Source organism: Zosterops lateralis, assembly GCF_965231275.1.
Source record: "Zosterops lateralis genome assembly, chromosome: 11".
Taxonomy (NCBI): domain Eukaryota; kingdom Metazoa; phylum Chordata; class Aves; order Passeriformes; family Zosteropidae; genus Zosterops; species Zosterops lateralis.
Window position 1 is genome coordinate 7,431,317 of NC_139771.1, and position 14,717 is coordinate 7,446,033.

The 14,717-nt window shown below is 45.4% G+C and overlaps 1 protein-coding gene across 1 annotated transcript; it reads right to left on the reverse strand.

Annotated features, from left to right (window-relative positions):
- Positions 1 to 558: 558 nt before the first annotated feature.
- Positions 559 to 13,650, reverse strand: ACAD9 (acyl-CoA dehydrogenase family member 9). Its single transcript, XM_083869304.1, has 18 exons — positions 13,561 to 13,650; positions 12,038 to 12,131; positions 11,063 to 11,164; positions 10,766 to 10,872; positions 10,006 to 10,106; positions 9,244 to 9,322; positions 8,714 to 8,888; positions 8,056 to 8,129; positions 6,813 to 6,888; positions 6,071 to 6,141; positions 5,629 to 5,748; positions 4,428 to 4,556; positions 3,596 to 3,675; positions 2,949 to 3,075; positions 2,644 to 2,721; positions 2,043 to 2,171; positions 1,297 to 1,369; positions 559 to 846 (listed from the first exon to the last, which is right to left on the reverse strand). The coding sequence occupies exons 3-18, from the start codon at positions 11,082 to 11,084 to the stop codon at positions 746 to 748; spliced, it is 1,542 nt and encodes a 513-aa protein (XP_083725430.1). The 5' UTR covers positions 11,085 to 11,164; positions 12,038 to 12,131; positions 13,561 to 13,650; the 3' UTR covers positions 559 to 745.
- Positions 13,651 to 14,717: the final 1,067 nt, after the last annotated feature.

A 14,717-nucleotide genomic window follows, 5' to 3' on the forward strand; every position in this document is an offset into this window, starting at 1 on the left:
CTCTAAAAAGCTTTGATATGCCAAAGGAAACCTTGAGGAGCACACAGTGAGTCTGGGCTGCCTGACCCAGAGGCCTTCCGTGACAAAGTGACTGCTACAGATGCCACCACTCTGGACTTCTGTAATGCCCCGGACACATCACCCCTGCTCAGCATCCTTGTCCCTCGTCTGCAGAGCTGTGGAGCTGATGGAGGCAGTTTGGAGAACGAGGAGCTGCTGGGTGGTCACATCCAGAGGGTTGTGGTCAATGGACGTCAGTGACCAGTGGTGTCCCTCAGGGTGACAGCAAAACCATCCCTGGACACTGGGAACTCAATGTCCTGCAGGACAAGAGAGCTGGAGGTGCCTCCCAGAGAGAACTGTTCTGATTCCCCAAGTCTTTCAGCACTTGCTCAGTGAATAAGCAGCTGGCTGAGGTGCAAAGATACTGAGAAACCACACAATCCCTTCCCTGGGAAGAAAGAAACATCTCCCCATCCAAACCTCACCTGTCTTTAGCCAGCTCCAATGGGAGCAGACATATATAAATAAATAAATCAATAAATGTAATAAAGTAACTTCAGCTTTAAACAAAATCTCTTTATTTATCTTTTTCATAGGAAGTTGTGGTTAGAAAGAAGTTTTATTTTATACAGCTGCATTTATTAAAGACATTAAATAGCAGATGTTTTTAAGGTGTCAAATACTGGAACTGCAGCGAGTTCCTCCCTGATTTACATTCATCAGTGCCTGCTCTCAGGAGAGATCAGAAGGTCCTGTCCAGGGGGTGGGAGCAGATGTATGCCCTCTTCTCCAGGATCTGCTTTGCAGCTTTTTTAATGGAATCATCCAGGTTTTCCTCAGTATCTGTGGAGAAACAGAGAAAAGTCAACTGAGGTACCATAAAGAGCTGTTCTAAATTTCTTTCAAAAAGTGTTCTTGAATACAAATGCGAGTGCGTGTGAGTGCCAGGAAGAAACTGACCATTCTCTTTTGAAAAAGACAGATTATTACAGACTGAGTTTCAGAGAGCCAATGCCCAACTGGTCAGTACTTCCCAAAGAGTCCAAAACCCTAATTTCTACCAGTTACTGGTCTGGAGTATTTGCTATTGATAGATTTTATATTCCTCAAAAAAGAACCCTGGCAGTTTGCTTTAGCTATGAAGTGAAGAGACTCTTTTCAACAGGTTCCAGTTCTGCTTCTTGTTTGAATTAAAAGCAGAGCAAAACTCTTCTGTTGGTCACATCAAACCCACCTTCTTTTGATCAGTCTGTGAAAGACAGAAGAGTGTAAAAGTTATTTTATAGTACTTACATTTTTCTAATTGAGCCATGGCATAATTATTCTTGAAATAGGCTTCTGTGCAGAAGATATTTGTAAGAAGCACCTGGAAAAGGAGTAAAACTGGGTTAAAAAATGGTGAATGAATTTCATAAACAAAACCATGTAGTAAAAATACAGTAAATTAAACTTCTCAAAGCCCTTTGATACTGGAGCCCTGCACCCCAGTCATGTGCAGTGCTGCCTCAGCTGTCCCTTTGAGCCCAGAGCTGCCAAGGGTCAGGGCTGGGATGAGCTTAACCCAAAACTGGCTCCAAGACTGGTTGGGAATCAGTCCAGAACAGAGCTCACACAAAGAGCAAAGTCTCAAGGCCAAAGCCAAACCTTCATCAGGTTAGATTTGTTTTACCACTGAATTGTAGCAACTTTGCTCATCCTGTAACATCACTGTTACCATGAAACTTTATATGAGCTACTAAATAATAACTGCTGTCCTGTCCTGAAATGCACTGCCCAAATACTGTTGTGATTATGTGTTATTAATGATTATATGGAAAGAGCTTGGGAAGAACTGCATGGTGTTAACACATTTGAGAGAACGTGCAGAGTTGTGATGAGGCTCTAAATGTCTCTGTATGTGTTGAAGTAGTATTTTAAACATGTTTAGAGTGTGCAGCTCAACATTACGGGAGAATTTGCTGTAATTCCCCCCAAATGCAGCCAGGCTGCTCCCAGGAGCAGAGCCTGGGAGGGAATGGCTGGTGCTGGAGGTCACTCACCTCGTGGTCGTGGTTCCTGAGGCCGATGCTGATGGAGCGGCTGGCCCGGGAGATGGCTGCAGTCATGGCATACAAATTAATCACCACATCTGCCACTCTCTTCAGCACCAGTTGCTCCTCCACTATTGTCTGGGAGAGGAAAAATCATTATCAGCCTGTGGTTTGTCAGTTTAAAATTTTAATCAAATATCAGTGTCCATACTTGGTGTTTAGGTTCAGCTTTATTTCGTATAAACAGGTTCTAGTCTAGGTCAGAAATTACCATACTTAGTTTTGGGTTAACTAAGCTGCACCTTTTAACAGTCTGCTTGTAAAGTTGTAGAAGTATTGTGTGCCTTAAACCACTGTGCTAAATGCCTGCAGCAGCAGCATTTGTGCTTACACAAGGAGAAAACAACCAATTCACTGAGGCTGCTGGTGCTTTGGTTTTGGTTTTAAAAATGTAACTTGTCCATGACACTGAGTTCAGAATGTCAGTGTGTCTTCTCACATCCAGAGAGAAGGTGTCATGTGGGTCCTACCACACTCAGTCCACTGCAGGTTCCAGTGGAGCCCTGAGGATAAACTATTCTCTAACAAAGACAACAGACAAAATAGTTACCTTGCCAAACCTACTTAGGAGGCCCCTGACTGTAGTTCCAAAATAGTAAACATTTTCTTCGAGTTTCTTGGCACTCTCCTATAAAACAAAACAGAAAATAGAACAATTTGAGACAATTTGTTTTATAAGTTTTATAAGTTTTGCTTATGGTCTCTAAAGCTGGAAGACTTTCCCAAGATCTCAGGTCGAACCCTGTATTCATTTCCATGTTTGGGCTTGCATGCACAAGGTTTTGAGAATTTTCTGTGCCGGGATTTCCCACACAAAGGGAAAAAAACATGAAATCTCAGCAGTGAAGGCCTTACCTGGAGGCTGGGATGCACCACCCCACGGTCACCTACAAGCCCTAGGTCCACCTTCCTGCCCAGGGTGTCCTGTACCCTGGTCAGGAACTCCCCCAGGGCCACGCCCACATTTCCTTTCTTGATTGCTCTGAAATGTTGGGGAAAAAAAAGTCAGTTAAGGAAATTCCAGGAGGTTCAGACATAACCAGCTGGAATTCCAAATGCTTTAGCAAAATGCTTGCAGTTTGTCCATGAATTACCAAATCTTGATCCATTTCACTGTGAAGTCTGGAGAGCAACTGTGGAGCCTTAAGAGTCATCAGCTGCTCTCCAAGACACCCACAAGGAATTTCAGAGACCAGTACTCAATATGCACAATGCAGCTGTTGTGCAACACAAATTCATTCAGATACAAAATATTCAGTACTGGTCTTAAATGAAATAATTACAGCTTGTGTAAAAGGCTAAGATAAAATGCATTAAATGTTACAACTCCTAAATCTATGAACCATCCCATTAAAAAGACAAAGAGCCCATGTAACACTGAACTTTGACAGGCAATAAATAGAAAATACTGCAGGTTTTCCGTACAGTTTCTTCTCTTATCTATAAAGTTATCAGATTCTGTGTAGTTTATTAAAAACTATTTACAATTAATAAGAACATACTTAATTTTGTCAGTTAAGATCTTCCCTGCATGCTGCATCCCTGTCAGTGCAATGTACATTCTCAGGATTTCATTGGTTCCCTGGAAAAAACAGAAGGGAAAGTGAGACAGGTGGGGAACTAGAGTTTACAATATTGAAGGGTTTTCCAAGCAGGTCTGTTGTTTCCCTGTGCCCTTCCCACTGTTCCAGTATCATGTGATGACTTTCCCCACCCATAAATTGCTGCCTTTTGCCTCATCTCAGTTATAATTCCAATTTCATGGGGCTTTGCAGAAGTCAAACCCCTCATTATTAAACACACAAATGTATCCCAATGAAAAAGAAACCAGACTAAATGCATTTTGAGTGAAAAAAGTTCTGCACTGTTCCAGTGAAGGAGCATTTAAATAGTTGTAGAACTGCTCAAAATGAGCTGAGTTAAAATCAAGTCTGGCAGTGACTCTGATAGGTCACTGACAATCCAGCTTGGAAAGAGAACAAGCTTCAGAACCAACCTTTCTTTTAATATAAATGCCCATCAATAAGTTAATTAAACTTCTAAGTTGATCTTTTGTGAGTTTCCCTACTTCACCAGTGGGAAGCACACAAGAGGAAAGGTTACTGCTGTAACTCACACTGTGGTCAGTCTATAAAAGTCACCACAGCTTATTGTATTATAGGGAACTACTATTGATAGTCCAAAGAAAACCAGGTTAGTCTTGCAGTCTTACTCTGTTACAGACTTTGCAGCTGAAGGAACAAAGTCTTGGTCACTCAAACTTTCAGGTTTCTGCTCACCTTTACAAAGTGTGTGAGCTGCAGTTTGCAGTGAGAACAGCATTCTGGTACTTGCCTCAAAGATGAGCAGGATCCTGGTGTCCCTGAGGTAGCGCTCGTAGGGATAATCCTTCATGTAGCCAAGGCCTCCAAGGATCTGCAGAGCCTCACTCACACACGCCCAGGCACCTTCAGAGCTGAACACCTGCCATGGACCAGGGTTTAACCGCCAAAAATTAGCAATAAACACACCATGCCCTGCTCTGGGCTTGTATCTGCAGGACACTGCTGCAGTGTTTTCTGTGTGTTACACCAGTCCTGTTAACTTGCCTGGACAGCGTCCCTGTGGCTCAGGGGGTTTGGTCAAACTCACACAGTGCCCTCACAAGGCACAAGGCACTCTCCAAAGGGGCACGTTCCAGGGAAAGGGGCAGCCCCATAGGGGCAGAGCAGCTGTAGCTGCTTGGCTGGAGCCCAGAGCAGTTTTCTGCAGTGACCACGCTGTGAGGGACACCCTGGCAGCCACAGCCTGAATATTCCACGGGGTTTGTTCTGCCACCAGCTCCCTGGGAAAGCTGGCACAGCAGCAGCTTGGCCAGGCTGGAAGCTGGAGTGTAACTGAGTGTTCCTGTGCTCGTGTGAGACCCCAGCTCAGGAGGGCTGTGATATTCCCACCCTGTTCCCTGCAGGTTTTATTTGGTATGAGTCTGAGCTTGTGGGATACAGAGAGAACAGCAGCTCTCTGTGGGTCTGACTCCACACTCTGAGGGTCCAGTCTTGCAGAAAAATGGCTATAATAATTAACCAGACTGCTCCTCGAGGATGTTTTGTAAATCAAAAGGTTTAATAAAGAAAAAAATTACAGAAAACAAATAATAAAAAGCGCAGAGGCATCTGAGAAACCTCAGACGCCCTGCTAAGATACCTTGAAAAGCCTTTACTTTCTTTTGTGCTCTTTCTTAAGTACGAAATGTTTTAGGAGGGATAACCTGGCTAACAGCCAGTAGAGAGGGATACAGGGTTTGAAGAACGGTGACAAGATCCAATAGATGCTTCTCTCTGTCCCTGAGCCAGTCCTTCTGAAAGGGTATGAAAGAATCTGGGTTCTTTACCTTAAGGGGTGAGCCTTAAACTCTCTCTATGTGGAAACACTTGCTAGCTGTGTGGGGTGCATTACTACAGCTCTCATTTCACTGGCTGCAGTGCTCCTCTCACCTGCCCAAATGCAGCCCCTGAGAGTGAAAAGAGTTCATTCCCCATTCCCCAGCAGTGCTGACCTTGACCATGGCAGCCTCCACGGAGCAGTCAGGGAAGCCTGGCCTGTCCATCATGCCTGCAGTCAGGTAAGCCATGCTCTCCATCACGTAGGCTTTCACAGCCATCAAACAGAACTTCTCCTGCCACACAACAACATGAGCAATCATACAGAAATTCAGATGCAAAAGTCCACAGTCAACCCTCAAACTTCAAAAAACTCTGCAGTTTTAATATGTTTAACATCATCAAATTAATAAAAAGTACCACTTCAAAACAACAATGAATAAAAAATACTTTATACATTTTTCATTCTGGACATTGAAAAGATCAGTGTGCAGAAGTCAGCACCAGGCTCACATAAATTTTTAACAAATCCTTTAAACTAGTACAGCCAAAATACCCCCAATGCAATCTATGTCCTGGCACTTAGCACAGAGATTTAGGTGTTGCATTTTTTGTTACCTGAATTAATCCAAATTGGCTGAGTTTCTTATTGAACTGTTTCCTGGTACAAGCATACTCTGATGTCAGTTCTTGAAAGAAAGAAAAACAAATCCATCTCAGAAGGGCTGTGACAGATCATTCCTGCTGCTGGTGTCTTTCCCTGGACAGTGACACTCCAGTGGATGCCCAGGAACCCCCTGGCTGCTCCAGAAGCAGCACTTTGTGAAAATCACTTTCTCACTGATGGTGTTGATCAAGTCTGGGACCAGCCTGTCAAAGGCTTTTGAAGCAGAGGTGTGAATTTGCACTCTCAGAGAAGTAATCAGTTTTGGTGCTAATTGATTAGAGACTTCTGTTACTGTTTTGGCCAATTATTGGCAGAAAGCAGTTTTATTCCTAATTACTGTGTGCAGCTTTGAGCCAGTTATTCAGGTGGGAGGTTCTAGGGGAGATTACACCTTCTAAAAGCAATACTACAGAGGTTTTTTTCTTGGGAAGAACACTTTACCTCAGGGAAGTCCAATAACCTCCCACTCCATGAACTGAACCTACATTTTATAAAAGGAAAAAAAATCTTTACTTCAAAACCTCTGCAAACAGGCTTCTAATAACTATTTTTCAAAAACATCTTTTAGTGTTTTAAAGATGTCAAAGCATGTTATAACAAGATCAAGACTCCTGCTCCCACTCTGAATGTCCTGTATTATCTGCCTCAGGCAGAGCAGTTTCTGCTGGCACCCAGAGCACCCAATTCACTCACCTATCAACTTTTTAATCATTCCAGCAGATGCACTGCCCATGCTAAATCTTCCACTGTTGAGGATATTCATGGCAACCTGTGAAGAAATGGATGGGGTTTAGGCCAGGCTGCTCACTGCTTCCTGCTTCAGAATTCCCTGGATTTCACTCCTCAGTGGGACACACTTCAGTCCTGGGAAGTGCCCTCACATCAGCCACCACAGTACTCAGCACCCCACGGAAAATGCTTCAAAACTGGGCTTCTCCTGCCACCCATTACATCCATTTTTATTTCTGAATTAGCTGATCCAGGGTCTTGGAAATAACCTCTATTCTAAATTACATGAAGGTAAAAAGTAGATAAAAATATATTTATCAGCAGCTGATAAACATTCCAGCTGGACAGCACTGCTCCAGTTTATCAGATGAAAAAGAAAACCACAATATTTCTCCCTGCAGCTGACCTATGATGGTTGCTCTCAGACTCCTTTCAGCAGCACACCACAGAAGGGAACAAGAATGGAGGTGTAGAAATGAAATACAGACCAATAATGTATAAAAATAGATTGTGGAGCTTGGAGTTGTTTCTCAACATGGGTGACTCAGGTCAAAGCCTGTTAGGAAAGAATTCACTGTCCTACATTTTAACTTGTCAGGAAGACACCACAAAAATCTTCTTTTAATCTCTACTACATTAAGGAAAATTATTTAATTTATCATTAAGGTCTGGACTTGGCTGTTACAGCAGGAATAAGAAATGGAGGAGTAAGGACAGTTTTGCAAATCCCCAGGTCACACTCTCAGAGAAAGGTGACACAGCAAGGGCACCTGTGGTCCCTTTCCTGGGGTCCTGCCAGCATTTCCTTGTGCAACAATCCAGCCCTGGGGAAGCACCTGACAGCCAGGGCACCTTGGAGCTGGGCTGGCCTCCAGACATTCCCTGGGACACTCATCCCTCTCTCTCCCTTCCCACGTTCTGCTGGAGGAACCACAGAGGACATGTCACCCATTCAGGTCACAAGGGCAGTTGAAATCTGAAAATCCCTTTTCTGAGGGGAAAAAAACAACCAAAAGCCCAACAAGAAGAGAAGAAACACAGAGGTGATGGCCCACTGTGCACTGTCCAGTGACACTAATTTACAGATCAGTGGAGGAGTCTGTTCTCCAGCACTGTGAGTGCTCACATCACCCACGAGGAAACCTCAGTATAGGGGGAAAACAGTCAGGCTTTTAAAAATCACCAGTAGTTATTCCCCATTGCTTACCTTAAACCCCCCTCCAACTTCTCCAATGACATTTTCTATAGGCACTTTGGTGTTTTCAAAATGTACTTCACAGGCTGAAACACAGAATTAACACTTGATTAAATATGACACAGAAATATTTAAAAGACATTCAGGAACTTAAGTCACTATTTGTAGCAAGAAATGAAGTTTTTGTAACGCATTGAATTATACATGCTATGCCAAAGAAGTGAGAATTTGGGAAAAGACTGTAGTTAACATCAATTACTGATGTAAAATATTAAAAAATGTTATGAATGTACACTGTCTAAACAGAGAAGTACAGTTTTGCCTTTATTTTTAGTCCTAAGGAACTGATTGAACAGTCACCAAGATGGTGAAATGCTACAATCATTAAAAAGCTTAGAAGAGCTGATGAAAGTGGACTTCCAGATTAAACCTATTGGCCACTGAATCTCCTGAGTGATTTCTTTCACTGTACAGTGAGTGAAGTCCACAAAATGGATTTCTTATTTCAGACCCTGCATCAGGAAGGACTCCTAGGAAAAAACAGCTAAAAACCCATGAAACTTACACTGTAACATGGAATAGGTATTGATTTGCCTCTGAATTCAGATTAATTAACCAAAATAAAAAACTACCGAAACCATTTCTGGTAACAATCGTAGGTGATTCTTACTGTTGGAGCCTCGAATGCCCAATTTATCCTCGGGCTTCCCGTGGGTGACACCCCCGAAGTCACGCTCCACGATGAAAGCAGTGATTTTATCCTTCACCTGCCCGTCCTTATCCACAACCTCTGTCCTGGCAAACACTGTGAAAATGCTGGCCAGGCCACCATTGGAGATCCAGACCTGGTTTGAGAGAGGGAAGATGTGTAAGAAATGGAACTGTGCTGATTCTGTGAGCACGGTTCCCAAGGGTTTTGTAACAGGCTGGGCAAAGAACAGAGTGATGAAAAACTGCTGCTCCTTCCCTTCAGTTTTAATGAATGTCTGCTCCTATTTTTCTTACCATGAGTTTAATGCAGTAATTCCCTAACAATAATTTTCTATTCTCCTTGTGCCTAAACCAACAAGGATTATCTTTTTGACACGGTTGTTCTCCTCCAGCTTGGAAACCTCCCAATTCCAGACTGATGTAAAAAACAAGTCCACTTCCTACACTTGTAACAAAACTCTTTCCTGTTCTCAGTCTGTGAGTGGGTACCTTGGAGCCATTTAACAGAAAGTGTTTCCCATCTTTACTCAGGGTTGCTCTTGTCTGGATGGATGCAGCATCACTCCCACTAGAAAACAAACAAGTTATTGATGTTTAAAGAAATAAACACACTTTAAAAAACCAAGACTGCATATTCTCCCTCTTCCTATCCTTTAAAAATGAGGGGTTCTTAAACAGCAGTATATCAATTTTAGTTTATTTTAACGAGGAAGCTCACTAGACTGAACAGCTCTAAACATTACCTGAGGGGACATTTCTGCTCATTACCATTTTATCAGGGTTATGACCTGACCAGAATGTGCAGAATGCCACAAAAGCAACTTCCTGGAGCTACACTTTGAGCTATGTGAACACAAAATGAACCTGTCACTTAAATAACACTCCAAATTTTTCCTTTTAGTTTTGATAGCTCCTTCAATACAGGCTTTTATATTTTGAATAAGAACTGAAAGCATCCTAGAACAGTCACAGCACATTATTTCTGATGTAGCACAAAGCGTCCTTTCAATTCATGGAAGAAATTAAATAAATGAATTCCTTGGGATGGGAACAACAAGAGTCAGGGATTTCATGGACACTGCCAAAAGCAGCACGTTGGAGAAAGTAAACTCACAGTCAGGACTGTTCCTTTAAAACCTAGAAATAAACCATGGATTCATATACTGAAGCCACAGGCCCCAAATAATGAGGATTTAAGGTGTGAAGCAGTGCAGATGAAGCAGCAAGGCCACTGTGGGGGGGCAGCAGCACCTGCCAGGCTCGGTGAGGCAGAAGGCAGCAATGTGCTCCCCCGAGGCCAGGCGGGGCAGGTACTTGGCCTTCTGCTCCTCGGTGCCAGCAATCAGGATTCCCTGCAGAAACAAGCACAGAAAACTCTGCAGCATCACCCTGTGGGAAAAGAGAGGCAGCTGACAAGCTCCAGCATGATCAGAGAGCTTCATCTGCAAGTTTTATGGCATAGCAAGGGACAGTTTAATAAACAGCAGACTGTATTATTTATCAGACATTAAAATAATTTTCATTAGTGTTGTCTGCTCAATTGCACAAGGAATTTGCTCTTGCTGTAACAAACTTAGTGTGGTTTCAAGCTTCTTTCTGCCATCCACCCACCACTAGAAGGTGAATACCTATGGCTATATTAAAGTTCAAAACTGACACTTGCTTTCAGATGAGTTTTCTCCTCTAAGCTCACCAAAGCTGCTGTCTTCTCAATTTTTTCCTTCCTCATCACTTGAGCCACCCTAAAACTCTGTTTATTTCAATTCTGTTTGTTCTAGATACTTTAAACAAGTTTAGTCAATTAAAAAAACCCCAACAAACACAACTTGGGATCATTTAAAGTAGACTTCCTCAGAATAATTATCCTAATACTAACTTTCTTACACTGAACCAGTGGCACCAACAACCTTCCCCAGTAATTCTGATTTGTTCCCCACAAGCCCCACATTTTTCACTTCAGCTTTTCCATGCAATGTGTGCAGAAGCCCTGGTCCCAAAGCAGCAGCATTACCTTCAGCCCAATGGCCTGATGAGCTGCCAGGGTCACTGCAATGGAGCCATCCAGGGATGTGATTTCTCCCAGACGTGCATACATGGTGTTTGACAGGCCCAGCCCACCTGAAACAGGCACCAGCTATTTTTATTTTTTTATATTTTAGTACATTTAACGTGCTCCTTCCTCCCCAAAAATATCCCATTTCAAGTACAGAAATATGGGAGTGCAACAGCTTTAGTTGGAGAGCTACAAAAATGACACAAAATGCATTCCTTAAATGCACTGGAATGTTCTTTTGTGATATTTACTCACCATATTCCTCTGGAATCTGCATGCCAAAGAGACCCAGGTCCTTCAGCCCTTGTAAGGTTTCAGGAGGGATTTTTGCATCTTGATCGATTTTCTTTGAGTCCACTACAAATACAGAAGTTTTTTCCTCATTTAACACTGTGTTTCTTAGTGCCCAGAGCAGCTGTGAGACTGCAGCATTCCCCAGCAGGGCCAAGGTCACTGCTGAGACTTCTCATCCCCAGCTTCACAAGAATTTCTTCTTTCTAGCTTCAGCCTGACTCTTCTGTCTGTCCTCATGACATAGTCAGGAAAAAGACTTGGAAGTGGGAAAAATCCAGCATTTATTTCATTTTCTCAAACACTTCTACTGGTTCTGCATATAAGCAGATTCCAAGATTGGAATAAACGAAGTATTTCCAGGATTTTCTATCTGAACCAAGTAAAGGTTGTGAATACAAGGAGGAAAAAAAAAAAAGTACATAAATGAGGTAATTAGAAAATCTTGTTCTTAGGAGGTTTTAGATTATTGGGGGATTAAGAGAGCTGTTCTGTACCATGGCAGTGAAAACAAACAGGATTCATATTTTCTCCAAACTCCATAATCTGACCCTTTCATTCCTCCCCTAAACATCAGGTTGTTGACTCCATAAATTATGTTCCCCCACAGAGCAAAGAACAGTTAAAAAAGAAAAAAAAAGGAAAAAAAAATCACAATATATGAAGTGCTAAAAAGCACAATTCAGCTGAGCTAAAACCAATTTCAAATCACATCTTTATCCCAGAATGCTCTAACATCCTTGTATTTTTCCTGTTTTGGAGATTTAATTCTTCTGATCAGCACTCAAATACTTCCCCAAAAAAGCCATAAATGGACATGCTACAGAATCAGAAATACATGCATAAAATAAATTGTTTTAAGTATAATAATCAACTGCTATAGCTAAATCATTTTGTAATCACTAAATCACTTGCATGGATAAAAACATACTAATATACCTTCTTCATTGAAGAACTTTTCCACTGGTCCCACAAACTGGTTGATCTCTGCCAGTTCTTCATTGCTAATTTCTGGGTAAGGAAAAACTTCTTCCTAAAATAGGAGAATTATTTAATAATTTTTAATACACAAATCATGCAGTTGAATTAAAAATTATGGTTAATATGCCTTGCAAAGACTCTAAACCACTGTGCAAATTAAGAATTGTGGAAAATGTTCAGAAACAGAAACAGAGCTCCCTCCACAGGGCCCAAATTTATTACCCACCAAAAGCAGACCAGAGGGTGTTACCTGAACAACAGAAACATTAGGGAGAAATCAAGAGGTTTTCAAAGAACTACAAGGATGCAAAAATCCTTCATCACCCATGAGCTTTGCCAGTGTAACCCTATCTAGGGATTGATAAAAAAAATTACTTTAATTTGTGTCAAAAACAATGAACTGTTCTAATGTTTCCAAAGACTGTCCCTTGCAAACACGCAGCACATTCACCTGTTAATGCCTCGAGGACAAAGGGGAGTGAGTCCCACCACTCCAGGGTGTTCTGCCCATGAACTGGCAGCAGCACGGCCTGACAGGTTTGAATTGATAAAAAATCCAAGCAAGGAACACAAGTGGGAGGCTACATGAGAAGCACGCTTCTAGTTTTTACTGCCTTTCCCCTTTTAAACAGAAGAATTTATCTCTGTCTGCACAAATATGTTCATGATACTCTCAGCAATAATATCAGCATCAAAAATTCAGGACCTGGGAAATGCCAGAGGTTTTCAGAAAGCTGCTGTATTGAGATTTGAGAGAAAAAACACCCCAGACGTGTCTGAAGAATGGTTTAACACGGTGGAGCCTGAGTGCTGCCTGCTGTAACACTTTAGCTGCCAAGCTCTGTTGCAGGAGACTTTATTGCTCAACTCATTTCAGTGGGTTTGAGTGACTCCTCCTTTCAGTTTACTTCACCCCGCATTTATCTCTGATAACCTCGCATTGGTTAATACAGCCTTCTAGCTCAGATGTTAATTTCTTTATCCAGTGGCACGTCAAGGCACGATAAGAATTTCAACCTTTCCTATCCAAACTCCAGGCAGAAATTTACGTGAAGTCTCGATCCTTGGAGTGAACACAGAGAACGAAGTGACCGAGGTTTCGTGGCCCGCCCCGAGCGCGGTGTGCAGTGACACAAAGTTTCCGGGGGGATTCGGGGGGCTGAGGCGTAGGGCAGCTCCCGGGCCATGGTTCTTTGGGCCATACTGAGTGAAAAATCGCTTTGTGCGCAAAGGGGTCACTGCAGCCAACCCGGCTGCAGCCCAGGGGCACCAGAGACGCCTCCTGCCCACCCCGTGCGAGGGCACGGAGCTCCGGGGCCCCGGGCCCAGAGGCTGCGGGACAGCCGGGCCGGGACCGGGCCCCGCCCCGCGAGCAGCCGGGAAAGCGCCGGGGGCGCTGGGACAGCCCCGCCGGGCCCTCCCCGCTGCGCTGCCCGCCGGGGAAAGGGCGGCGACCCCCGGGCGCGGCCCCGCGGACCCACCTTGCGCAGGGCGCCGAGGAACAGCTCCTTGGCGAAGGCGCGGCGGGGCGCGGCCGTGCGCAGCCCGCGGGCGGAGGGGCCGGCCCGGGCCCAGCGCAGCGCCCGCAGCAGCCGCACCGCGCTCATGGCCGCGATCGGCGCTCCGCTGACGGCACCGCCCGGCGCCCGGCCCGGCCCCGGGGCGGGGCCACACGGCTCCATCGCCGGGCAGGGCCGCCTCACAGCGGCCGCGGGATGGATTGACTCCATCGCGGCTGGGCTCGTCCCGCTGCGGGGCGGAGCACGGCCCCACAGCCCCACAGCCCTCACGGCCCCACGGCCTCACAGCCCTCACGGCCCCACAGCCCCGCAGCCCTCACAGCCCCACAGCCCCGCAGCCCTCACAGCCCCACGGCCTCACGGCCCCACGGCCTCACAGCCCCACGGCCCCGCAGCCTCACAGCCCTCACAGCCCCACGGCCTCACGGCCCCACGGCCTCACAGCCCCACGGCCCCACCGGCCGGCGCTGCGCTGGCAGGGGCTGCGGGCGCGGCCCCAAAGCCGCTCCCGGTTCCCTCCCCGGGCACGGGGCCGGCTCATCCGGTCCTCCCCTCCCCTCCCCGGCCCGGCAGCTCCTGAATGAGCCGCACGGCCCCAGCGAAAACAGCTCTTGGTGCACGCAGGGTGCCTTTGATCGCCTCCCCGCAGGCCGGGGAGCAGCGCCGCACACAGGGATCGCCGCAGCCCCGCCGGGATCTGCCGCTGTCCTACTGCTTTTAGTTTCGAAGGGTGGAAAAGGGAGAGGTGATGTCTAATCCCAGCAGGAAACAATGGGTGGGGAGCGCTGGGCTGGGTGCAGCACTCTGCAGTCCTGGGGAAGCAGTGATGAGCTGTCAGTGCATCGCAGGGGATGCACATGGTGGGGATGGAAGGGGAAAAGGCTCAGCCCGGTGACACGGTGTCACTCTGAGGGGACCTGGTGGCACTGCCACAGCCGTGCCACATCCCAGCTCTGGGCAGAAGACACCGTCCTGAGGGTTAGGAGAGGTGCTGGTCCCACAACACCTCCCAGACTGAAAATCAGGGCTGAACTGGGGCCGCCCTGTCCTGAGACAAGTCAGGCGGGTTCTGGTGATGTAGAGCTGATGTGGCACCTTGAAAGAAAGGATGGACAGAG

Excerpts from the sequence above, each read along its gene's own strand:
- ACAD9 (XM_083869304.1), bottom strand. The coding sequence starts at position 11,084 with ATGCAGATTCCAGAGGAATATG. Across the intron at positions 10,107-10,765 it reads ATCAGGCCATTGGGCTGAAG|GGAATCCTGATTGCTGGCAC; the intron begins GTAATGCTGCTG and ends TTGTTTCTGCAG. Across the intron at positions 6,142-6,812 it reads AATGATTAAAAAGTTGATAG|AACTGACATCAGAGTATGCT; the intron begins GTGAGTGAATTG and ends CTTTCTTTCAAG.